The following is a 27,093-nucleotide window of genomic DNA, read 5'->3' on the forward strand; positions in this document are numbered from 1 at the left end:
GTCAATTGCGGCTTTGCCAAGCACTAGCCAAGACGATCCATGACATTCCATGAGATTTATATTATAAGATATATTGACAAATCTCCTTTTAGTTTTTTTGGGTAATCAAAACTATTTGGACTTGTATACCGCCCAGATTGGATTGTACAATCGCAAAGAGAAATACTGCCATCTTTTGGTGTTGGGAATAATTGTGGATTTATTTATGAATTTGATTTATCTTAAACACCTTATACAAAGCAATAAAAAAACTAAAAAAACTAAACAGAGACAAAAAAATTAATAAAAAAAACACACCACATTTTTTCTCTATTGCAGTTTTTTATTTATTTAATTTATTTCTAACTAAAAATTTATTATTTAGAAAACGTAGGATACCCAGCAAGGACATGTCTTGGCACTTGTGTTGGATTTCTAATGCAATTTCTGTGACATACTGAACAAAACCATATCTCATCTTTTAGGAAGTTAAAAAAAAAAATCAAAGTACTAAGCATATCTATTACAAAATGCTTTAGTAAACCTGAACTTATCCTCTGGATGAATGTAGCACATATAACTTTATACATAAAAATAGATATTTTTTTACATAAGAAATATTAGAAGCCTGTTTCATTCATAATGCCTAGCATATGTGGAATAAATAAACAGGATGTGAACAATTATTGCACTTTTGCTAAATAAACAATATACTCAATTCTCATAATCACATAAGCATCATAAACATTATGCACAAATCTATTATAATATAACAAATATATTAGTTGAGTTAATTTATTAGAGGTCAAAATGACATGGTCTGATTTGGAAGGACATTAAACCTCAGAGTATTGGAGACCAAAACCACACTTCTGAAAAGCAGGACTGCAATATAAAATTAAATAATAGTTTTGCGTTTGTATTCCTTGTGTTAGTATCTTGACACTCCTTGGTAAAGCTACAGTTCAAGTATTAATAAACATGTATCATAATCTGACACCATTATATTGCAATATGCAGTTCTAACATAATTATGATTGATATAACATCAGCAGACATATCAGAACTCATCATGTGTTAACTGGACAATAGCAAAGAATCGTTAAAACAGTTAAAAGTGCAAGTCTAAGAAAAGATATTTGCGTTAAATTGTGCGAATTGAATCATTCAAATAATCTAGTAGATCACAAATATGCAATAACCTTATTCATATGCATGTGAACTTACAGAAATTCTGATTATTATTTAGATTTAGATGCTATTCACCATTTCAGAATGAGAAAACAATCATTAAAGTAAAACAATCAGTGAAGGTTAAGCTACTGTATATGAAGTGGGAACGATGTGATGAAGTGTAGCCTACTACTGTATATGAAGTGGAATACTAAAATACTGCATGCTACACAGCATATTATTTTTAAAATAATAGTACAGTATCTAAAAATATGGAAATGTATGGAAAAATTGTATGCTACAATTTTTGTTTGTTAAACTGTAGAAAGGTACACAGTTGTTACATTGTTGGATGTTTTACATTAGAGAAAGGTGTCTGGTTACGATCTAAGAAATAAATATGGTTATTTTGCAATGGTTAATATAACTTTGTATACAAATATTTACTCTTTTGTCAGTCCAGTGAAATAATGAGTAAATATTTAGAAGTAGTGTGTATGGTCAAATAATGCACAGTTTGGCAAATGTTTAGCAAGTCATTTGAGTACCCTGCTGAACAATCCAGCATAAACCAGCATGAATTCCAAGTTGGTCCAGGCCGGTTTATGCTGGTTAGAGCTGGTCATGCCGTTCTCAAGCTTGTCCACCAGCACTCCTGCTTTCATACCTTATGCTGGTGACCAGCAGTGCTTGATTTTTCAGCAGGGTATTCAATGCAATTGGAAAAATATGTAAAGTAAACACTTCATAACCTACTGCATTCCTAGTAGGAGTAATAGGGTAGTTTGCCATTGTGAACAGGACAGTCACTTGGTTAGTCTATGGCAGTACTGCATAAACAAGACGCAGAGCTCAGAGCTGTGAGTCTGCTCCCAGTGTATTCAGATCATCTCGGGTATACTTCTCTGCCCCTGAGCGAAAGCTTGCCGAGATCTCGTCGAATGTTCGGCCTTTGGTCTCAGGAACTTTGAAGTAGGTGAAGACGAAGAATATCAGCAGGAGGACAGTGAAGATGATGAAAACATACGGGCCAGTCAGTTCCTATAAAGGGAACAAACAGTGAGTATTTGAACATGTGAGAACGACGAGAAAATGAAGAATATTACTGTGTTCATGTTTACATACCGCAACATACTGGAAGGACATTCCCACCAAGAAGTTGGCAAACCAGTTGGAGAAACCAGCGACAGCGATGGCAGAGGGCCTGGGGCCTTGACTGAAGAGTTCTGCCACAATGAACCATGGGATCGGGCCTGGTCCGATCTCGAAAAATGCCACAAAACTGAAGATGGCTACAATGCTGACGTACGACATCCATTTTACTTCTTCCTGAGATGGATGATTAGTGAATAAACACCATTAAACATTAAAGTTCACTGTAACAGAAGCTGTAATATCAGTGTAATCATACATACTAGTAGCGCCATAGCTATGGTCATGAGAACAGAAGACCCAGCCATTCCCATCAGCCCAATAAGATGTAGTGATCTTCGCCCAACTCGCTCCACTATGAACAGCTAAATCAGAGGGGGATACAAGCATTTTCAACTAAAACTCTGTACAATTTCACAATAAATATGATCTTACAAACTTACCGACACCACTGTGAATGCTGTGTTCACAACTCCAGCACCAATGGTGGCATAGACTGGCTCAGACACCCCTGCTTTCTCAAATATAGCAGTAGAGTAATAAAAAACCTGAAAAACACAATTACATTCACTGAACATGCAAATCACTGTTTATGAAATCGCAGATAGTACTCAACCAGAATAAGTATTTTGCCACCATGTTTTAGATTTTTACACATTTAACAGGTGTGTGCAGTGTTATTTATTATATAATTGAATCCTATGTTTCTCTGTTCTTATGTCGTAAAGCCTATACTATTCTTGCCTTAAAAAAAAGAAAAGGTGATTTACTTTGCACGGGAGCATTAAAGGGTTAGTTCACCCAAAAATAAAATTTCTGTCATTAATTAGCCTCATTTCGTTTCAAACCAGTAAGACCTTCATTCATCTTCAGAACACAAATTCAATATTTTTGATGAAATACGAGAGCTTTCTGATCCAGCCATTGGCAGCAACATCATTGCAACTTTCAAGGCCCAGAAAGGTATTAAAGACATAAAGAATTTTTTTTGTGCGCAAAAACAAAACAAAAATAACAACCTTATTCAACAATTTCTTCTCTTCTCTGTCAGTCTCCTACGCTGTTGACATAGTAAACACAGTGCAGTGCGTCCGGGTTCTACGTCAGAACGGCGGCTCACCATTGGCCGACGCTGTTCACATGAGCATGCGTGTGATGCTGACGCAGGAGCTGGCCAATGGTGAGCCGGCGTTCTGACGTAGAACCACTGTAGTCACATGGACTATTTTAACGATGTCTTTACTACCTTTCTGGCTCTTGAAAGTTGTAAAGATGTTGCTGCCTATGGGTCGTTCAGAAACCTCTCGGATTTCATCAAAAATATCTTAATTTGTGTTCCGAAGATGAATGAAAGTCTTACAGGTTTGGAACGACATGTAATTAATGAAAGAAATATCATTTTTGGGTGAATTAACCCCTTAATATGCACACTAATGGCCAACTAACCAGCTTTGTAATGCATAATATTGTTTATTTATATTATTTGGAGCAAATTAGCAAATAAGCATTCATGAACAAGTTTAGGTAATTTTCCATCGGTTTTTTCTTGCCTCTGAAGCTATTTGACACAGGGTGTTTCCAATTTCCAGAGAACACCTTAAAACCCTTAATACATAACTAACATCCCCTCATGTCATTTCAAACCCCCAAGACTTTGGTTAATGTTCAAAACCCAAATTAAGATACCTTTAATTACACCTGAGAGGTTTCTGTTCCTCCATCGTAAGTCTAGGTTAACAAAAACTTTCAAAAAGGTCCAAAAAAGGTCATAAAGAGATCGTAAAATGAATCCATACGAATTGAGTGGTTTAATCCAAGTCTTGTGAAGACACACAAACACTGTATATGACAAACAGATTTAATTTACATCAAAACAATGACTGACACATGAACATCACATTATGGTAAACACAGAAGCTCAAACGTGCGTGCGTGATGCACAAGAACCAATGACAAGTTTTTGTGTGATTAAAAGCCTAAATGAATCTGTTCATCATATAAAACAAGTGTGTTTCTTCACACTTGCATTAAACCAATCAGTTCATATGGATTCATTTGGATTTGGGGTTGGAAACACATGGGGATGAGTAAATGATGACAGAGTTTGTTTTTTTTGGGGGGGGGGGGGGGGGGGGTGAACTAACCCTTTAATAGTTCTAATGTATAATTATGAATAATAATCAGGGCTTTATATTAATGGTCCGTGGCCAGTGAAAATGCTGAGTGGCTAGAAATTAAAAAGTTAATGTCAAATGTATGTTTTAAATGATGCTTTATTGTTTTATTTACCTTTAAATAATAATTATTTCTAAGATAAAAAGCAATTGACTTTGAAGAAAAGGTGGATGGATAGATGGATGTATTGACAGATAAATACTAGATCAGGAAATAAACAGGAAAACGTACAGCATTGATACCGGATAGCTGCTGGGAGAGCTGCAGCATGATGGCAATGAAGATGGGCTGGCGGTAGAGCGATGAGCGGAACAGCTCAGGGATGGTGACCTTCTTCTCCCTCATCATCTGCCTGCTCTCCTCCCTCATCTCCTGCATGTCTTCTTCCACATCATCAGTGCCACGCAGCTTCTTCAGCACTGTGGAGACGAGTTAGTTAGGCCGACTGCAAAAACCATAGACAGCATCTTAAGTTGGGCCTAAACAAACTCACCACTCTTGGCTTTGGCCTCCTCTTTCTGGTTGATGAGGAGGAAGCGTGGGCTCTCGGGGCAGAAGGGCAGCACGGCACACTGGAGTAAGGCTGGGATGAAAGTGAAGCCAAGTAGGAAGGGCCACATTGTTGAGGTTCCCATGATTTCTTTAATACCAAAGATCTATAGAAAAAAAGAACAAAAAGATCTACAATCAGAAAGGCTTAATGATGGTGGTCTCAAAATAAAGAAATCACTTTAATTAACCTGTGCCATGAGGATGCCCGTAACAATACCAAGCTGATGAAGTGTACCAAGCGCCCCACGTAATGAAGTTGGGGCGATTTCTCCTACGTACATTGGTACAAAGCCTGTGGACAGGCCAGAGTAAAGGCCGACAATGAAGCGTCCAATAATAAGCATTTCCCAGGATTCAGCCAGCTTGGAAAAGCCCATTAAAGCAGCAGATATGAAGGCCAAAACATTAACAATGAGCATTGAGTTCCTCCTGTTAAAAGATTAGAAAGAGAAAGTTTAAAGACACATGAATCCAGAATACACACTGTAAAAAGTGAACAGTTGGATCAACTTAAAAAAATAAAAAATTATCACGTTTTTCACGATAAAACGTGATAATTTAAGTTGAGAAAACTTAATTTCTTTAGGTGTTACCAATTGAAGTAATTTTTTTAAGTTGATCCAACTGTTCACTTTTTACAGTGCAAGTGGAGTGTTTGTAAAGTTCTGATTGGATAGTCAAGTTACCTGCCAAAGCGGTTTACAAAGAGGCCCACTGAGAAGGAGCCGAAAATGCCACCTACAGAGAAAATGGCCACTGATACAGACCAAAGCGTAGTTAAAGTGGTTGGCGGTATGTACTCTGAATATCTACGATGCCACGTCTCATTGTAGAAGGTTTCGATGATCTATGAGAGAGAGAAGAAAAAAAAAACATTACCCCTTGGGTATGAGAATCATTAGAAAGAGTGTTCATTTGACAATTTTTCACACAAATGATTTATGTTTGTATGACTTTGTAACTTCAGTCAAGTCATTTGCTCCAGCAGTTCCACATTGCAGTCAGCAGAGGGAGCCGTGTTACTTCATACTGACCGCTGAGTCAGAAAGATTTCATAAGAAGCTGCTTCGTTAAGCTTGATCAAGTTAATCAACAAACATAAACAAGCCTTGACTTATTATTGTGACTTACTTTCTTCCTAAATAAATTAAAAAGAACTAAAAAAATTAAGAAAATCTATTCACTCACAAAAAGTTGAACATGAACAGCACCCTTCAAAAGTTTGGGGTCAGCAAGATTTTTTTGTTGTTGAAAACAATCTATAATTTTATTCAGCAGTGATGCATTAAATTGACAAAAAGTGAACATTTAATTAAGCAGCACACCTATTTTCAACATTGATTTCTAAAGGATTATGTACCACTATAGACTGGAGAATGGCTGCTGAAAATTCAGCTTTGTCATGACATGAGTAAATTACATTTTAAAATATATACAATTCAAAAAGTTATTTTAAATTTTAATATCTCATAACTGCTTTTTTTTGTATGTGCATGTTGACCCCAAACTTTTGAATGGTCAAAAAATGATCACCAATTTACTTCTTAAATCTTAAGATCCCCATCACAGTAATGATGAAGTCCTTATACCATCTCCTTGACTTTTGACTCTCTCTCTTTATCCCGTTAAAAGACTAATGTAACCTATGGCACATGATTTCCCACTCTATATATATAATTCTCTCAAGTATGTGGGATTTATCCAGAACCCTAAGCTAATGTGACCCATAAAGGGTTCAAGGTCACTTATTCATTCATTATTCATGGTGAAAAAGCATCAAAATGTCGTTGTACGAATCTCAGCAGTGCTTGTCTATTATTAGAACGCTCTGCACATGTGAATCAGCACATTTTAATAGGCTATTCTAGAAGGAGGGTTAACACAGCATACAGTTTACAGCTAATCTAAAATTAGATGCATTACATAACGAGACTAACATGCAAACATCAACAATACTATAACAATGAATACAGAGAAAAAAAAACTCTATATCCATTTATCAAATTGCCATATGCAGATATGTAAGTGCTTATATGACACTGTCATGTCTGTATAAGTGTTCACCTTCTGAGGGGCATTGATGACTCCTGTGTTGTAGCCAAACTGCAAGGAGCCAATCACAGCAGTCCCAACAGCCATCAACAGATTAAGCGTCAACTGCTGTAAGGGAAGAGGAGCAACATTTGAATTGCAAGCGATATTTTAATTTGGTTCGCAATTATTATAACTGAATCTTTCTGATTCAACCTTTTATAGAACAATATTGAGAATACTTCTGCTTAATGCATAATCTAAAAGTCCAATGTGACAGTTAATTGCTGATAAATAAACTGAATTGACTGAGCTTGATTAGACATTATATGCAAGGTAGTTAAAACTGAATGTGTGTAGCCTAGGCCTACTGATTGTGCAGATTCTATGGAGTGTTTCACTCAATCAGTATCAAATAGTCAAAAAAATTGCAATGTTTTGAAGTTTTTTTTAACCACCAAATAACAATGGTTCTCTTTATTCCACAGAACTGTGGACTCACTATGCAGTAACAAGCTGAATGAGGGAAACTCTGTTGATTATCAATGATCCTATTACAGATCCGGCCAGCACCTGAACCAACGCACGCACACATACCACGACTGCTCCAGCCTCTTATTCCAATCCACTCAAACAACCGCAGGCTCTTACATAACATGCTCAACAGGCCTTCCAAGACAACCACTTTATCTTGAGCACTAGCACGTAGAGTCAGATTAACTGTACAAAAAACACTGTAACTCCAACATGTGATTTTATACATGCTCCTAAGCATTCTATCAGGGAATCCAAGCGTCTACCCATCAACAACCAGTTATTCTCAAGCTTAAGAAGGTTACATCAGTAGCCTTTTAATAGTGTTTTAATCTGGCTGCTGTGTTTTAGCAAACATTCCCTGCAATACTGTTGTGGCAGGACTAATTGCGCCCCCTGGCGGTCATGCTCTGTACTGCTCGGACTCAGAATGTTTGCATGTAACACTTAGGCTAAACCTAAAAAAACTAAACTAAATATTATATATATCCACAGGTTAATACATGCAATTAATTGCAGTTACCGTAAACAAAATGAATAAAAACAAATTAACTGATGTGTATTTTTTTTTTTAGCATGTTCACTGGATAACGTAGGCCTCAAGTCCTTAGGAAAAGCTTAACATTCCAGATTAAATGAACATACAGAAACATAAAGCAAAGCAATATCCACTGAGCCACTGAGGCAAAGAGGTTTAAACTTTAAAGGCTATTTTTCCTTAAATCTTGCCCAATAATGAGAGCACTGCTCTCTTATTAACACGCAATTAAAAATAAATAAACCAAATCTCATGGTTATACAAAAAATAGTCAGTTATAATGAACATAGGCACATACATTAATCAAGTGCAAAGCACTGGTTGATTCCGAAAAAAATAAATAATAATTATATATATATATAAATAAATAAATAAATATAAATATATATATATATATATTTATAGGCCTACACTATGAAAAAAAAAAAAAAACAAAGGAACAAAAGCTGTCAGTGGTATATAGGTAGCCTTTAGGCGTAGCGCCTTTGTACATAAAAAGTGCATATTAGTAGACTATACCTCAAAGGTAGCCTACATTTTGATACCCAAAGTGAACATATCAGTAGCTGAACCTTTTTTAAAGGGTACCGTCCGAGTGACAGCTTTTGCACCATTTATTTCGGAGAGTGTATAATAGGGGAATCAATATGCTGTGTAAACAGTTAATGTTATAAATTAATTTGACAGTTAATTTCGACATGCCAATCTTCCTAATGGACCTTCTAGATCTAAAAGCAGGTGTTTGATGCACAAGAAACTGACCATTGTCTCGAAATAGCAGATTTTCTCATATTTTGTAAATATTCTGTAAATACTTATGCAAAGCAGCATTGTGTGTATTTTTCCTTAGAGACCTAAACTAACCCTGCAGCTGTTCTCTTGTTCAGAAGAGGCTGTGATCATCTTTTTGTTTAGCCTTCTTTCATCACTTTACTTCCCTGGCAAACAAGATATATCAGATTTGTGTCAATGTGAAACCAAGGGTTAAAGTAATTAGTCTGCCTCACCCCTAAATATCTTAGCAATGCTGTGGTCTGGGAGGTCTTTAGAAGGTTTTATCACATATTTCCATTACTTATGGATTTAAACCTGGTGACATGAGACCATTGTTGCAGGAGACAAAAATGGGTATTGGGAAAAAACTGAGTAGCCTATATGGCTCAGTGTAACCGTGCAAAATTCAATCAATTTGGCGCACAGTTTTAATATTTGTCGAGGTACAGATATAAACCTCAATTCAAAAATATAGAGTTTTATCAGTTCGCTTAGTCAAAATAAAGTGTGTTCATCTCGAATCTCTCTAAAATTTTGTTTTAGATGAAATCTAATTGTGCTTACTTGGCAGTTCTTTTTAACTATTTACTGAAACAGTTCAACTCTCTCCCAGTTATATCAATCGGGCTTTACTGGCAAACTTTCGAAATGGTAGGCTATAGATGACAAAATAAAATAAAAGTATGGCTATAGTTAAATTATCACTACACTAGAGTTATAAGGCAGGCAATATTACCTTACCTTTTTATTAGACTCCATGATGGCAGGTTAAAAAACGTTAAAAAAAAAAAAATTGTAGAATAATTAGTTTCTTCTTTTCGTTGTGTTGAAAAAAAAAAATCCTAAAATCCACTTAAAAAAAGCAAATTACATTCTGTGCGAAAAAATCATAATTTACTATCCACAATGTATCAGCTCATTTGTCATTCTGAAAGAAGCCTATGTTAGTCGATCTTATATTATTGTCATTTAGTCTGTCAGGTGTTTGCAGATAACTGCCATCAGTGGTGTAAAGCGCTTAATATAAATTCTCGAACACAGGTTCTGATTGGCTGTTGCTTGGTTACCCTGACCGTGTGGCTATGTGTACACAGGCATGAATGGAAATGGGCGCCCCGATTGGCTGCACGTATTCAACGGAGTGACGTAAATGCTCCGACTTTTCGTTGTAATCTGGACCATCCTGAGAGCGTGTTTCTAGATTTGAACCAGAATGAACACACATGCCTTATCCAGATTTAATAAGCACGGTTAAAAAAACGAGGAAAAAAATTAAAACACACAAAAAACAAAACAAAAAAAACATGCTTCTAAGACAAAAAAAAATAAAAAAAATAAAATAAAATCTTAGACAGACCATAGTTATAACTTACGCATCCACATGATATTTTGTCGTAATACACGTAATAAATAGAAGCATTAACAATCTAAATGAGATATATAGGCCTAATTATTTTTAAGAATGAATAAATATGCATATAACTTTTATATAGGCTATCCTTTCTTATGGAAATATAGGACTGCACCTGCACGTAAGTCATACTAAATATTGTTTGATTTGAAAACAAATTATGATAAAAAGTTAAAAGAGAGGGCAATATATGGTGAGAAATTACTTAAATCTTGATGTTGACAAAAAAGAAATATGCTTCTTTTCATATAATTTTCATTTGATACGTTTTTAAATCTATAATTCTTTTTATAATGTATCATACATGACTATGCTGATCAACTATGTCATAACTAATAGATGAATGCATCATAACTTAGTTTAAAATAGGCCAATGAAAATATCTGGCACGGCCAAAACATCTGACTTTATATCAGAGAGAAAGATTCAGCTTTCTATAATAAAATAATAATAATAATGATAATAATAATTAAATTCATGGATAGGTTTGATAATATGGTAGTGCTGGTAGCTTTTTAATTGTTATTTTATCCTGACACCATATCCTTGGCTTTTGTTCATCACAGTAGGAAAGAGTCCTGCACAATTGTATGCAAAAGGGACTCTTCTCTTTTATTGGCTTCATTTCATAAGAAAGGATTTTTCCTCAGAAAGAAAGGAATGCTTCTGTTGACTTTGGTTCCGCAGGATTAAATAAATGCTCTTTGATATAGGCATTATAAACAATAACAGACAAAAGATGGATCAAACACAGGGGGGGTTTGGAGGGTGTCTGTGTAGGTTGGTATTGTTCAGTAAATCAAAGATATGTCTATGCCATGGCTTATTTATTCCCTCAAATGTCATTTTCTTTTGTAAATTGTAAGCAGTTTGTCCAGATTGATTGTTTACAAATATATCAGTAATTCTAAGATGCATTTAATACAGCAGAAAGTCCACACAAGACTGAGAAGATAAGAGTTTGAATCAGCTGTACTGCCTGCAGTCCACTACACACTTATCTCTGGTCTATTTCTGAATAGGAGACTTATCAATGAAAGCATTGTTGTTTGCATAGCTATAATTGCCAACACCTCTCACTTGACAGCAACCTGAGAAGTATAAAATGAAAAGGTCATTCATTCATATGTACAAAGAGAATGTACTGCAAACAGAGAACTATGCAGTTTGTCAAAAACAATTCAAAAGGTTCTAATTGTATAATGCTAAGCATTTACCAAAATAGGACTACACGCAAGTCATACTAAATACTGTTTGATTTGAAAACAAATACATTATGATAAAAAGTTACTCTCTATTAAAAAGGCAGTATTTTATTGCCAGAATTAGAACTTTATTGTCTTAAATAACTAAATGAAGTGGCTTTAAGACAAAACAGTGCCATTAATATGACTGTACTGACTGAGTGAATTTCCAGTCAGGCGAAGTTGAGTCAGAGAGAGAAGTGCACCGGCCTTGTTTCAGCTTCAAGAGGTCACATGACCGGAGGATTACAGTATCATGTCCTTAAACTCATCCTTCACGGGAAAATGTCATGGCAACTATTAACACTACTGTAATTGTTACCTTATGTTAATTCTACCTGACCCTCTAAAAATGACTTTTGTTAGTGTGTAATGTAGTCAGGTTGATTATATTATAGCTATATAAATATATATTTAACATAGGCTATGGAAAATATATAAATATTATTATATTGATGGCACTGTTTGGACTTAAAGCCATTTCATTTAGTTATTTATATTTCATATAAAGTCATCAAAAGTAAGAAATGTAGATGAACGAGTTCCTGGGTTCTGACCGGCCCACCAGGGCAAGTGTTCCTTATCCAGCAGTCCGTATGGTACGGACGTCACGGTTCGGTGCATGCAGTCGCATAGCTACCAGTAAAAAGCGCAGAAGAAGAAGAGATGATGATTGTTGATGATCGATATGTTTACATCTCTCAACCAGGGTTTCAACTGCGGATGCGGAAAGATATCAATAAAACAGCTTGAGAATAATATCTCACGTAGCATTACATTTACCTCAGGCATTGCAACAGCAGGTTAGTTCACCAGAGAAATTAAATCTAGAGAGAAGCATTTTGTATATGCACTAGATTAGCCTATTTATTATATTTACTTAACCTGTTAATAGTCTTTATTATTTAAGGACTGTTGGATAGGGAACACTTGTCCTGGTGGGCTGGTCAGAACCCAGGAACTCATTCAACTACAGTTCTTGCCTTTGATGACTTTACTGTAGCTTAAAAGCATGGAATATGTGTGTGGTTTTTTAGGATGCATGCACAAATATTACTGTATACTTCAACTTCGATCGGCACGCATTTCTTCTTCACACAACGCTTTGCTGCAAGCGTAAGCTAGCATAAGCTAAAGGGGCCATACACGCAAGCCGCTTATACAGCTGCCCCCAATTGTGTGTTCAGTTTGAATCGTGAGAAGGTTGCAAAAGGATGCTCATCTGTATCATCTTCTGGGATGCGGGGTAGGGCCACAAGTCGTGCCACCAGTCTAGTATAAACCTTCCCTTGAACTTGGATGTCCACTAATCTCACTTGTGAGTCATGATTAGGGTGCATTTGGACTACTCTTCTAATAGGCCAATGTGCTCTGGGCTGTTGGGAATCCATTATCATGACTCCTGTGGATATATTAGGGAATTTACGTGCCATTTCTGTCTGACCTGCAGGTTGGGTCACGCCAGATAATCCAATGGTCTATCCTCTGGAAGAAGGCAGACCTGGTGAAACATGCCTTGAATATCAGCACTGATGGTCACTGCATGCTCACAAAATCTGAGTAAGACCCCCAGGAGTGATAAACCCAAAGTGCGGCCAGCAAGGAATGAATCGGTCACACTGAGGCCTTAAAACTGAAAGGAGCAATCAAACACCACACGATTTATTTCTTTGTGGCACACCATGTGGTGTGGAATAAACCATGATTCACACCATTTATTTCCCTTTCTTCTTGACTGAGCTTTCTGATAGCTCCTGACTTTGCAAATTTATAGATGTCTGAGGAAGAAGCTTCAGTTTGTTGGGGGTCTGGCAAGTTTTCTCTCAGTACTTCTGAGATGTGGATTATCTTCTTCAATAGTGGCGTGAGGATAGGGCATGTCACACTTATGTAACAAGGGCGTTTCATTGCAGCATATTCCATCCACCTCTACGCAAACCGTCTTGGTTTCCAGTAGCTCAGTGGCCTTTCAGTCCTGCTTGGATCTTGTGTGTTCCTTTTCAGTTATTTGAAAGGGCAGAACATCCACTTACCACAGCCTTTTGACATTCTTGAACAGCTTTGTGGTGCTAAGGGGAAAGGATATGTTTAGACACTGTTTTGGCTTGATTCTCTGCCCCAACAGGCTGGTCCAACCAAGTACTTGAATTGCTTCTGCAGCTTGGGAATTTGGTAAGAGTGATCAACGAGATCAAGCTGTGAGGCAGTAAAGGCTCCAGATATGAGATATCACAACGTAGAATGAGATTGAAGCTCCATCGAGGGTTTGTAGAGTGCATCATGATAGACTGTTCTCAAAGCTAAGCTTTCTTGAGTCCCTCACAAGCCAAGCTTCTGTGCTACCTCTGGCAGGAGCATAGTACGCTCCGAGCCGTCATCGAGGATTAAAAATCTGTCTGATGTAGGAGTACCCTGACAACCTTGAGTAAGACTTTATTACTGCTGACTGGTTTACCTCATGGAGAATTTGGAGATGCTTTCTCTGACAAAGCGGTCATGGTTTCTTTAGACAGCAGTGGGCAGCCTGTTGAGCAAGGCCATAACGCCAGCATCTACTATTGGTGCGTATCCATTCAGAGAGCTGGTCTTAAGTGAGGGTTGGAATTTTGGGGCATTGACTGTATGCATGCTACGAGTTCTGACAGTAAGAACAATATACAGTGGGACCATTCTTAGCTTTATCATTAACATTGGTGGAAGAATATGTAGTGGTTATTACCTCAGCACTGTTCCCAGACCCAGATTTACAGTGGCAGTGGTTTGACATGACCGCTTGATCAAAACCCTTGCTGTCTGTTCATCGTAGCTTTGGCATCAAGATTCATATTTTAGCCAGTCTGCAAATGATCTATCAATGAGTATGTCACCTCAGCTTGTTATAAAAGGAGAATCGAGAAAAGTAGCAATCTTTCTTAATGCTACCTGGTGGGGCTGACCAAACTGCTCACTGAGGGCCATCATGGTGTTTTTGTAAGGTGTAGGGGAGTGTGAGAAGGGGTCCACTATTATACAAGCTTAGTCTAATTTCAGATGGTCAAACAGGACTTGACATTTGTTATATTTCAGTACTACCAGGTGGCAAGAGGTTGTCTAAGGCCATTTTTAATTGAGCAAACTAACTTGGATCTTTGTTGTAGAAAAAAGGTATAGTGGGACATGACCTTTGGTAATATTTCTCAGTCAGATCCATAGATGCCATGGGAGGTGACATACTATAGGATGCCATTCTGTGATGTCCAGGATAAGGAAGTGTGGATGAATCCCATGGGTGGTCATGTATAAACTGAGGAAGTATCTGTTGGGCGGGGTACTGGCCATACCTCAGCTGATCATCATACTGACTTGCATAATACTGGCTAAAATCCATAGTCTTCTCCACTGAAGTGAGTCTAGACTTAAGTGTTGATGTGGCCTTAGTATTGCTGTACAGCCTTTGTTTGTCATTATGCTGATTCATAATTTCTGACAAATGCAATTGGTGGAGGAGGCTCTGGCTAGACTTCATCACTCGCATGCGCTGTATGGTGGAATGTTAACTGATGGATGATTAGACTGGGTGTTAGGAGTAGATAAATGAATGGAGGCGGCATTTATATAGCGCTTTTCATATGTACTACTGTACACCCAAAGCGCTTTACAGTCATGTCGGGGTCTCTCCTCAACCACCACCAGTGTGCAGCATCCACTTGGATGATGCGACGGCAGCCACAGTACAACGGCGCCAGTGCGCTCACCACACACCAGCTACAGCTGGAGAGAGGAGAGAGATTGATAGAGTGATAGAGCCAATTCAGTGGATGGGGATTATTAGGAGGCCATGATTAGCAAGGGCCATTGGAGGGAATGTGGCCAGGGGACCGGGGTTACACCCCTACTCTTTACGAGAAGTGCCATGGGATTTTTAATGACCACAGAGAGTCAGGACCTCAGTTTTACGTCTCATCCGAAGGACAAGCTCTGTCTAAAAGCTGAATCAGCTCATCTCGATTAATTTAAGTTCAGCTTGAATGGCCAGCTGTGTTTTGTGGAGTCTTGAATTCTTCTCAGAGATCCTTTGCAACTTTAGAGAGCCATCATCTGATCGATCGCTCTGGTATCCATCACCTTTATCATCTAGGGAAAAGAACTCTACATTGGGTTCAGACCATAGTTGTCGGTTTGTACATTGTGGCGATGACTGTTGGGAAGAGTTGGAACTGCGCTGCTATAGAGGATCTGGGAGTTCACAACACTCAACCCTGACAGTCAGCCTCAAAGGGGAGAAAAAAACAGGTAAACTGTGTTTTTTTTGGTAATCGTCATCAGATGACTCCACTGCTTGTTCTCTAGTACTAACTGGTGATGCTGATTTACAAAGACTCAGGAAATCCACCTCATAAACATTCACCTCTAAACTCCCTGTTTTACCTGATGCCTCTGTTATGGCCACGGGTTTCCACTTTCTGTGTCCCCTGACGGCTCCACTATGACCCTGCAGGAGTTCCTGTCAGCCCTGACTCGACCATGGAGGTCGTCCCTGAACTTCCTGCCAGCCCTGACATGACCACAGAGGTCGCCCTAGTATTCTGTCTGTCTGGTTATGACCACTGCAGTCGCCCTTGAACTCCCTGCTTGTCCAGTTACGACGCAGTGGTCACCCTAGAACTCTCTGTCTGCCTTGTTATGGCCACTGAAACTTGCTGCCTGTTTCATCTCAGCCAGAGAGGCCATTTTAAGTTCTCCAGTCTCGTCGGCTCCCCATAAGTGGTCGTCAGCTCCACCTGCTCTGCTGTGGTGGTCTTCTGCTCTGCCTTGGGGACCTTCTGTGGTGGTCATTTGCTCCACCGTGGGGTTCTTCAGTCCCAATCTTTTCTGCTGTGGTGGATATATATAATCAGTCAAAGTTTGCTGCTCGTGTTGATGGTTCTATTCCCTGTGCTCTCAGTGTTCCTTTTGTTTTTGTCTTTTGTTTATATTTGTTTCTTCAATAAACCCTTTGCACATAGATCCACCTCGCCTGCCATCTTTTCAGCTCCAGCGTCATTACACACGTGCTTTCCCAGCTAACAAAATTATGTTCCAAGAAGGTTTTGCTAACGTTTCCATTAAGTTATGAAAACATTATACGGCATAGAAAAATTAAGGGATTGTTCTATTTTATCATTTTGCAGACATTATGGGATTGGGGTTGGGGGGTTTCTAATCCAAGGTAAATGTGTGAAACATAGAAACAAAACCTAAACTCAACGTTAAACTTAAACATAAACAAATCATTTTAAATGTGAAAAGCCCTTATGAGCATTTTTTTTTTTATTGTAAGGTCTTGCAACTCAAGTTTTTATTTAAATACAGAGGATAATTTAGTTTTAAATAGCTCTTTGAAACATTGTGAATCTAATATGGGTAGACACATGCACTGGTTTTGGGTCAGTCAGTTCACAAAGTTCAAATGAAGACAGTCATTGTCTAAGCGAGGCTTGACCAATCTGATCAAGCAAGCGTCCACACCACCATCTCTTTGTGTCCTCATCTCTGTAATTTTCATTATCTGCATTGACACTGTCATTGAGGCTCATGGCACTGAATGAAAGAGCACCTTCTTGTGGATTAAATGGAAACTTTAGACTAACAATGATGGAACATTATGACTCAGGCTAATGGAGAGGCCCATTCCAACTATATTGGTGAGGAGCCTTGTGTTCCCTATGAGTAGTGATGTACCCTCTTTTTCAAGTGGTCCAATTAGAGACATGTCCTGTCTGCTCTCAGAAATCTGGAGAAAAAAAAGCAGATAATGAGCCCTTTACAAAGCATTCACTAGGAGCTTGTGGACAACAAAGCACCAAAAGCCCCTGTCCAATAGGCATAAATCCCACTTCTGCTACAACTTTGTATATCTGTCTTGGTGGCCTCGATCAGCTGCGAGGGCCCAATAGTAAGTCTAAAATGAAAGTGCTTCTTGTGTTGGACTTTAAACTGAAGGATTTGGATTAGAGTTAAAATCATTAATCCTTCTGAATATAGGATTACAGTAAATATCAAATTAGTAGAGTCTTAAAAATGAACTGCATCACACACCAAAAGTTGTAACTATACAGTGTTGCAGTGTTAATAAAGCAATCTAATGAAGTTAATATATTTTTATATATATATATATATATATATATATATATATAAATAAAGATAAATTGAATGCAATGCAAGTCACTTTGAATAAAATAAACTTCTAAATGCATAAAGTAAAATGAATAATGTCAAAAATATTATAAAATTTTAGTAACATTTCAGATGTAAATTTGACATTTTGGTCAACAGTTTTTGATTATACATAAGAGTCCACTGGGAAGATACAAATCATCCCACAAAAGACATATCATGAGTTTAAATTGAAGGAGAATAATTGCCTATGATGACACAACGAGTAGTCGGTAGTTGAATATAGGCTACTGTATTAAGACAATTATTTTACATCAGTAAAATACATTGCACTTTACACTAAATACATTTACATTACACTTAAATGTATAAATTCAATGTATGCAATATTTTAGATTAAGGGAGCAGGTGGCATATGCCTAAAAAAACACTTAAAGGACAAGTTCGGTATTTTACACTTAAAGCCCTGTTTACAGATCGTTTCTGATGAAATAGAACGGTTCATATTAAAATTTGGACACATGCTGCTGTCCCGAGAATTTTAGGTTTATTTCGCAACATATAAACATTATATTATTAAACAACATTACAGATCATCTTCGTTGTATTAAAATGACAAAACTCAACCCAGTCTCTTTTTGTTAAATTTCAGTTTTATCAATATTAGCCATTATAAAAGTATAAGTAAAAGGTATAAGAAGCTATACAAATAAAGCAAACAATTCAGTTAAACATACAAAGTCAGCGCTCTAGTCTAACCATACATCGGTAAAATTAAATAGCTTATAACGTTATGAAACTTCCCCTCAGCCAAAATGATTGCCCAGGGAAAAAATTATAGATTCATCACGAGACCAAAAATCGCCCATTAGATATACACAAGACGAATTATATCTCATGTTTAACTACTACAGAGACGACAGAGTCCGCGGAATTGGTGGCAAACCTCAGAACGACTAGCCGAGGAAAGGCTGCTCCAGGCGGGGTACATGAACGCCGAGCGCCCGGTCATCGCTGGATCAACTGGATAAAATTTTCATAAATCTTTAAATAAACCACAGATTTGAGCTTTAAACAACTACATTCTCGCCTGAAAAACTCTTAAAATTACATTTCATGATACAGAAACAGTACTATTATATGTCAACTGTATTAAAAAATGGCGCTTCTTATGTTGTCATTCTCCGTGGCGCTGCCTTGTCAGCTGTCAATTAAGCTGTCAATCAAAGTTAACCACACCCTTATTGTCATACATTTTATATCTAAATACGATCTAAACGAACGAGTTAGAAACAAATTCACCCCCCTCACAGTTGTCAGGCACGATCGGAAGCTATCGAAAAATACAATAAAAGTCCATGGGACCAACCTGTAAAAACATGAATTTATGCTGTGAAAACGGACATTTTAACATAGGGGCTATGGAGATTTGCTCCCTTTTGGGACCTCCCTCTAGCGGATTTTCAATGTATTGCAGTTTTTCGCACTTCCGGGTAGGCTTCATTTTTCAGATGAGAATGTTGCCCCTTGGCTCTCAACGGAAGAATGTAGCAGTACGGGTGTGAGACGTTTGGAAAAATAGGTCCACAGTTTTACAACGAATGGTAAAACACCTGTTGGAAAGGACGACGACGATCTGTAAACAGGGCTTTAAGTGTAAAATACCGAACTTCCCCTTTAAAGACTAACTTAAAGACATATGAGAGGAAGTACATTTTCGTTGCATAATTGAAAGATGTTAAGTAAAAAGTTCTCCCTTCTGTTTTTTCTTTCCCCTGGGTGGGACTGATTTGACAGGGGAAGTACGCAACAAGGAACAAATTACGTCTCCCTATCTATTGTTACAGATGGAGTCTCTCCGGTCTTACCACTGAGCTTCAGTCTCTTATTTATCAGGAATAATATTTTGTATAAGAACCCTGCTGAGGGAAGGGAATAGAGAACAAAGCGAAAAAAAAAAACAAAAAAAACCTGGACTCGGAGATGACAGGACTCCCCATGAGCTTGTGGAATAACTGGTGACAACAAGGCAATGTTGTTCTTCCTCTTGGTAAGCTCAAATGCAAAAATAAACTCTGCCATTCACATTATAACAGACTAAGCAAGTCTTCCTGACTAACTTAGTCACAACAAGACAGTGTTTCTCAAAAAAACACACAAAAAAAAACATTAACAAACTAAGTAATGATTCTTATTTAGCAATGGAATGAGCGGTGTGATGCTGACCTCTAGTGAACTAGCCTGTGTAACTGCTAAGAAATGTTTTCGAGTGAGTAGAAGAGATTTGTTGAAGGTCCAAATTTTATTCCTTTCATTGCAAAATAAAACTGCAGTCTTTAAACGAAGACTGAATTCTCAGGTTCTAAATATCTTAGATAGAGAAGTATTTATAGAAATCAGTAATCACATGAATGCTTTGAAATCTTTTAAAACAGAAATTCCCTTTTTGTGCAATAAGTAATTTTGTCTTCTGTTTTGTATCTCTGTATTTTTATACCACTGAATTTGTCATTGTTTCTTGTGTAACCAAAGACACTTGAAATTTAGTCACTGACCCAAAACAAAACTAATATGTGCTTTGTTCAAGAACACTCATTGAACATACCCCAAGCATGTGTAGTTTTTTAAGTATTTTTTTGCAGATTCCAGTTAGATACTGCACATGGCACAGACTTCTAGTTAACCTAATTTGTCTGCTATGCTAAATACAAGGATTTTTGGAAAAATATTTTAATAACGGACCAGTATTTTAAAGTGTTACCAATGTTAATAAGCTCAAAAAGTTGTTTGTACAAAGCAAATCACTGTAGAACTCAGAGTGGGACAGCAAATTAGGTATGTAACAAAATACTGCTAATTGTAGGTGCTGATGGGAGATCAATTTGCAAGAGCTACTGAGTGAATATATACATATTCTTGACATATTTTCTTGAATATTATTACAGTTCTTGTTGGTCTCCGCCTTGATGGCTTTGCAAGCGGAATACTCTGGTGGGTTGCGTAATTTTCCTTTCCTTTCACTAATTTCGCCTTTGGCTAAGCCACACCCTAGAATGTAGATTGACCAATCACAGCGCAGCCAAGAACGAGCTCCGACAGAGGTCCGACACTTTTTCACAGCGCTCCATTGACTTTAACGCAGGCGTCTCATATTTTTGGTCTCGGCAGGTTATTACCGTTGTAGTTTTATCAAAAATATGGTTAAACGTTGTGCGTGGGGCATTTGTAACACAGATACGCGTTTCCCAGAGAGGTTGGAAGGGGGTGTCCGTTTTTTTCCCTTCCCAAAACCGAAGTCAAATCCTGACAAGTGTCGTTTTTGGATTAAACTGTGTGTGTGTGGACGTCCTCACAGTCAGCTAAACCCCTCAAGGATCAACAAGCACACTTTTGTGTGCTCTAAGGTAAATTTTGCTTTTAACCTTACTGTGAAGTTATACTAGTTAGACAGTTTTAGGTTATGATTTCGGTTCTCTACCCTAATTAATGAAGAATCAAGGTGCTAGCAAGCAAGCTTAGCGATAGTTTAGTTATCACGTAAGTTAAGTCAGGATTGTATGTTTTGACTAGCGGCTGGATGTTAGCTAACTTTGTTATTCAAGATACAAACACATAACGTTAACGTTATCCTATCTTGAATAACAAAGTATCTTGAATAACAAAGTTAGCTAAAACAAACAGCATAAAACTGTCTAACTAGTATAACTTCACAGTAAGGTTAAAAGCAAAATTTACCTTAGAGCACACAAAAGTGTGCTTGTTGATCCTTGAGGGGTTTAGCTGACTGTGAGGACGTCCACACACACACAGTTTAATCCAAAAACGACACTTGTCAGGATTTGACTTCGGTTTTGGGAAGGGAAAAAAACGGACACCCCCTTCCAACCTCTCTGGGAAACGCGTATCTGTGTTACAAATGCCCCACGCACAACGTTTAACCATATTTTTGATAAAACTACAACGGTAATAACCTGCCGAGACCAAAAATATGAGACGCCTGCGTTAAAGTCAATGGAGCGCTGTGAAAAAGTGTCGGACCCACTGATCTATATAATGGTCGGACCTCTGTCGGAGCTCGTTCTTGGCTGCGCTGTGATTGGTCAATCTACATTCTAGGGTGTGGCTTAGCCAAAGGCGAATTGCATCGTATTTGTGAAAAGAATGTATACAAGCTTTCTGTAAAAGTGTCCATGTTACATTTATTGTATCTTTTGATTATATATTAAACAGTCAGTATAGCAATCACAGTGGGAGATAATTATCACCAAAATCACTTGTGGCTCTCACAAAAGTTCATATTACTCCAAATTAGTGTACTCCCAGTCACATGAGCAATACATTTTTTTCTTCCCTCTGTTTTTACACAGGGCATCACAGTTTGATCATATATGTGACATTTGCTCCCAGACATGGACATTTGCCGAAATACATGTCATATGGCATGCTTGATGATTACAGAGTATTCACTTATGACAGCACTTCTGATGTTTTTTCACATCCCTTTGGCCAACTGGAATCTCTTTCTACTGTCTGGAGAGATCTAAGGGATTGCACAAACTTCAAAACCGGCTATTTCAACCTGTTTTCTAGAAATGCAAATCTAACCATCGGGCTGAACGGTATAGGCTTCGATATCTTATTTTGGTTCTACGACTCCACTAGAACTATAAAACAAAATATATGAAATCTTATTATACTAAATAATATTATTACAATATTATACACAGTTTGACTAATGTGATTGTGTTCTAAAATGTGTATTGTATGAAGATGTTTTAATTAATAAATAAGCAATTTTACTAATTTCTTTTAATAAATTTACAAAATATTGATCATAGGGAAAAATATGGCACATAAATGTAGACTGAAGAAGGATTTTCACACTACGATTGTACAAACAAAATCAAAATTACAACTAAACTCCATCATGTTTATACATGAATCAAAGAGAAAAGTTTTTTAAAGAGACAACATCCAAAGTATTTAATAGTCATTAGCTTAAAAACTTTTTAGTTGGGTTTGTTTGCAGAAAAAAAAAGAACAAAAAGAAAGAAGTGTTTTCACAGTATATAAGAATTATGAAGCTAGAAGCCCAATGGTTTCCAATTTATTGAGTATTAGATATCAGCTTCTGAACACAAAGCTGTAGATTTAATACTTGGAAATATTAATCTGACCATGTAATGAGCTCTAGAGTCTAGAGAGTTACTGCTTTCAGTGTCACAAAAGCTTTTGTCTACTATTTTAATCGAGAACTGGTGTCAATATTCTACAATACTGGAGCTAGTCAGTTCTCCATGCTATACTGCAGTAGGTAGGAATGAAATAATTTTCTCAAAATGGTTTCAATGATGATTTTGTATTTTCAGGTCCACTCCTACAGTTAATGTATGGCTGTCAGCTGAGAGAAAATGGAACATCAAGTGGACTGTATCATTTTTCAGTCAATGGAGAGTATGGTCTCTCTATGGACATGGACAGCCCTCAATGGCTCTCATATTTGCCACAGGATTTGGACATTAAGAACATCCTAGACAGGTTTGATCTCTGGAATCACAATAATCTCATATACATTCATCGTGATTGTGTTCCTCGACTCAAGAAGTTCTACAAACACAGTAGAACAATACTTGACCAGCAAGGCAAGTCTGTTTGTGCATGTTTAAATGCATCCAGTGCTGTTGTTTATATGTATTGCATCCAACAAAGTTATATCCATGTTAATAAGGTTTTACATTTAACAAGAACATATTGTGCTCAGCTTATTGTATTTTTAGTTTATCTTAATTGAGTGTGTTTTGTCTGCGCTAATAGTTCGCCCTGAAGCTGTGATCAGGCGCCGGCGTGCTGGTTCTCTCAACTGTGTGGTGACAGGGTTTTACCCTAAAGATATCACTGTGGAGTGGATGGTTGATGGACAGCCAGCCTTAGATGGAATATCAACAGGTCTCCTGCCAAATCATGACCAAACATACCAGATTCAGATGACAATTGTGTTATCTGACGCTACACACAACTACTCCTGTCAAATAAAGCACAGCAGTCTTCAAGAACCGATGGTCCTTACATGGGGTAAGAATAAATCACAAAAATTCCTTTATAAAACACTATTTTAAAAAAAGTATCTTTATTTTACAGTATGTGTACTTGCAGTGTACTTACCTATAGTGGCCAAATACAAGTTTTGGGTTAGGGGTTAGTACCTAGTTATTACCCAGTTATTATCATTTCTAAAATAAGTATAGTTTGTAGATGCGGAACAGGACTGTAAAATAAAGTGCTACTAAATAATCAAGCAGCTCATTATGACATGATTGACATCAATCTGACTTGATCTTTCTGTTGCTTTCCATCATAAACAGATGCTTCCTCAAGTATGACTGATGAAAACAAACTGCACATTGGTTTAATTGCAGGACTTGTTGCAGTGTTTGCACTAGTAATAGTGCTGATGTGTCTTACACTGAAGCATGTCAATTGGGAAAAAAAAATCTTTGTAATATAATTGCACATTTTATTTTCTAAACTTTATAAGTCACTGTCATCCTTAAAGCAATTTTCTGCTTACTATAATACATTTGCTATAAAAATATGAACTTTTTATGATAAACTTTATACTTATTTCTATTTTTTATTTTCTAATTTATTATGGGGTTTTGTTATATTAAATTGATTGTCATTGTATGTTACATGATATTAATGTTGCCTGTCTTTACACTTCCTTTACATTTATTTCACTTTAATTTAAAAAATAAATAAATAAAACATTAGCTAGACCTGTTGATTTTTAGAACATTGATTTTTACATTATTTTCTGATTTGAGACAAATTATCCAATAAATTAAGATTAAGATATTGTAAGATTTAATCTAAGATTTATATTACATTTTTTACTGTACGTTTTATTAGAGCATCTTCTGTCCCAGACTTAATTACACAGCAAAGCATGTCGAATTAGTTTATCCCATTAACTGCAGTGTCACTCCTCTTGCACATTAGAGAGCAAGGGTTTGGATCATGTGATTTGAGATCATCTGAGATAGAAAAGTGAACATCAACTAATGTGTGACGCTAAACACTGATCATGTTTCAACCAAAGACCACTCAGACTACAGCCACAGAATTGAACCACATTTCACGGAAATATTACGATAACAGACTGGGCTGGGAGTATCATTTGAAAGCAACAAAGCACATGCAGTCCCATCTAATAATCTGATTAAACCATTAAGCACCACTTCCGTCCAGACCACTTTCAAGGGAAACCCTGGCCGAATCAGCTTCTCTGCTGAGTTAAAAACACTACAACTGTCCAATAGTCAGTTTATAAAAATCCAAAAATCAGTTTATACTTTTATGCATCAGATTTGGTCAAAAAAAAAAGTAGGCTATATGAAAAAAAAAATAATAGGAAAAATAAAAGTGTGTTAGGTGCTATTATTATTATTTTTTAAATATACATTCAGTGTTTGGACAATTTCTAGAAAGTGAACGTAGATATTTAACTTTCTAATGCAATCAGATTTATGTTTACATGCTTTTTTTGGCCACTGTATAATCCAATAAATACAGTAAAACTATAGCCAGAAATCCATTCTGTGTAATCTGCAGAAAATAAATATAATATGTAAGTTTATGTGCTATACAAACCATTAGCACATACATGGTAGAAATATTTTGTGTGCACAGTTTTGAATCAAAACGTTGTATAATTGAATTAGCTTTTAGTGAAAATGTTCGGATGCTGAAAATGAGACTTACCTGTTTGCTGCCGTCACTCGGGCTCACCAGGCTGGTGGTCTCGCTGGGCTTGGCCTTGTCTGAGGCGGTCATGCTGACGAGAGAAAGACAGAATCAGGAGCACAGAATGAAAGGCAGCTGTCTGCTCCTCCTCCACAAAGGAAAAAACACAAGCCGCTGCCCACATCTCATTCATCACATACATGAAAACACGAGTTACATGCTTCTCATCAGCTGACGCCTCATTCAGCAACTGAGCAAATATCCATATCATCAGCCTCTGAACACTATTTTTAACACGTTGCAGTGGAAAGGCTCACTGATTGTTCAGACTCACATTACAGATTATTATACACATACAGTGCTGTCTAATGCAATCAAGCCACCAGAGGGTTCTACTAGCGGCTTATTCTGATCACAGGTTGCATGACAAAAATTGGTTCTCAAGAAACATTTCTTATCAATGTTAAAAACAGTTGTGCAGCATAATATTATTTTGTGGAAACCGTGATACAGTTTTTTCTAGGATTAAGCGTTTATTTTATTTAATGCATTCTTGTTTAAGTATTAATTTCTGTAAAAAAAATTTACAAAAAATCTTACTGACCTCAAACTTTTGAACGGTATAGTGTATACTGGCCTTGTTTGATTTGACAAAGTAATACTGTCACAGGTCCATTGTGTTTGGACTTTGTTTTGTCTATGCTTTCTGTTTTCACAGCCTCCCCACCTGAGTTAGTTCATTAATTTGTCACCTAGGTACTCATTTGATTATTCATCTAGTTCAGCTGTGGTCTAATTAGTTGTCCTTGTTTGTCAGTGTATAAGTTCCCTTATTTCAGTGCTCCTTTGTTGGGTAATGCATGTTCTGAGTTTGGATATGGTTTGCTTTCATTGTAATGAAGGTTGGTCCAGTTGTCTGCCTACGCCAATGCTTAGACTTCATGACAAATACATTCTGAGTTAAACAAAACTAAAAACAAAAACTATTATTTATATTTCTTTATAGATATACTAAATCTATTAGTAATAATGTAAAAATGATAGTGTAAAATTGACCTAATTACAATAATACTGCAATCTGCTTTCTAAAATCAAAAGATTTAACTTTATTGACAGCCATAATTTTAAGGTTTATAACCAAAACTTTTATAATATTTTATGTAAATGTTATATATTACAAATAATATACTTTAATATGTATATAATAGTTTATATATAGGCTAAAATGTAATTTTAACTTGAAAATATATAAAAATCATAAATACATAGCTGACTATGTCTTAATAAGGGAGCCCTTCACAAGACAACCATCACACAGTATTTTTTTTTTTTTTTTTTTTTAGAGTGTAAACAAACCCAATAAAAACAAAATATAGTTGCAGGCCATCCCTACACTGAAATAAACTTGCAATAGCAGTTTAACAGGGGCATACAGTATGTATTATATTCATTCATAATATTCATTTTAAATACACTTTCATATAAGCCCTGCAGACATGCTTGTATGTGCTGTACTAGGATGTGAATTTTCAGTGAATAGCCAGTAGATGGCAACAGTGAAACGGTAAGGTTGAAATGTCTCTTCGTTGTATTTATCTCCTTTCCACATTTACAACAGCTTTCAACAGGTAAATTCTACTCACGACAGTTAT

At 36.8% G+C, this 27,093-nt stretch overlaps 2 protein-coding genes across 5 annotated transcripts; one reads left to right on the forward strand and one right to left on the reverse strand.

The window, feature by feature from the left end:
• Positions 1–170: 170 nt before the first annotated feature.
• On the reverse strand, positions 171–26,169 carry slc2a1a (solute carrier family 2 member 1a). Of its 2 annotated transcripts, XM_084428061.1 has the most exons (11): positions 26,046–26,169; positions 25,460–25,532; positions 7,096–7,191; positions 5,718–5,878; positions 5,220–5,460; positions 4,973–5,135; positions 4,711–4,898; positions 2,748–2,852; positions 2,568–2,669; positions 2,278–2,481; positions 171–2,193 (listed from the first exon to the last, which is right to left on the reverse strand). In XM_084428061.1, exons 2-11 carry the CDS (start codon positions 25,529–25,531, stop codon positions 2,005–2,007), a joined length of 1,521 nt encoding a protein of 506 aa, XP_084284187.1. In that variant the 5' UTR covers position 25,532; positions 26,046–26,169; the 3' UTR covers positions 171–2,004. The 2 variants fall into 2 exon arrangements, with proteins under 2 accessions (XP_084284187.1, XP_084284188.1); XM_084428062.1 differs by lacking the exons at positions 25,460–25,532; positions 26,046–26,169 and adding an exon at positions 9,650–9,884 and having other exon boundaries at positions 173–2,193.
• LOC311302297 (hereditary hemochromatosis protein-like) lies at positions 19,203–24,448 on the forward strand. 3 transcript variants are annotated; one of them, XM_084428065.1, is made up of 6 exons: positions 19,203–19,748; positions 20,644–20,689; positions 22,066–22,317; positions 23,068–23,340; positions 23,513–23,770; positions 24,061–24,448. In XM_084428065.1, the coding sequence occupies exons 1-6, from the start codon at positions 19,731–19,733 to the stop codon at positions 24,201–24,203; spliced, it is 990 nt and encodes a 329-aa protein (XP_084284191.1). In that variant the 5' UTR covers positions 19,203–19,730; the 3' UTR covers positions 24,204–24,448. The 3 variants fall into 3 exon arrangements, with proteins under 3 accessions (XP_084284191.1, XP_084284192.1, XP_084284193.1); XM_084428066.1 differs by lacking the exon at positions 22,066–22,317; XM_084428067.1 differs by lacking the exon at positions 24,061–24,448 and having other exon boundaries at positions 23,068–23,236; positions 23,513–23,656.
• Positions 26,170–27,093: the final 924 nt, after the last annotated feature.

The sequence above is a fragment of the Rutilus rutilus genome, assembly GCF_951802725.1.
Source record: "Rutilus rutilus genome assembly, chromosome: 13".
Classification (NCBI taxonomy): Eukaryota; Metazoa; Chordata; class Actinopteri; order Cypriniformes; family Leuciscidae; genus Rutilus; species Rutilus rutilus.

Excerpts from the sequence above, each read along its gene's own strand:
- LOC311302297 (XM_084428065.1), top strand. Across the intron at positions 20,690-22,065 it reads TTTGCAAGCGGAATACTCTG|GGCATCACAGTTTGATCATA; the intron begins GTGGGTTGCGTA and ends GTTTTTACACAG. Across the intron at positions 23,341-23,512 it reads AACAATACTTGACCAGCAAG|TTCGCCCTGAAGCTGTGATC; the intron begins GCAAGTCTGTTT and ends CTGCGCTAATAG.
- slc2a1a (XM_084428061.1), bottom strand. The coding sequence starts at position 25,531 with ATGACCGCCTCAGACAAGGCCAAGCCCAGCGAGACCACCAGCCTGGTG. Across the intron at positions 2,670-2,747 it reads CAGCATTCACAGTGGTGTCG|CTGTTCATAGTGGAGCGAGT; the intron begins GTAAGTTTGTAA and ends CCTCTGATTTAG. Across the intron at positions 2,194-2,277 it reads TGTCCTTCCAGTATGTTGCG|GAACTGACTGGCCCGTATGT; the intron begins GTATGTAAACAT and ends TTCCCTTTATAG.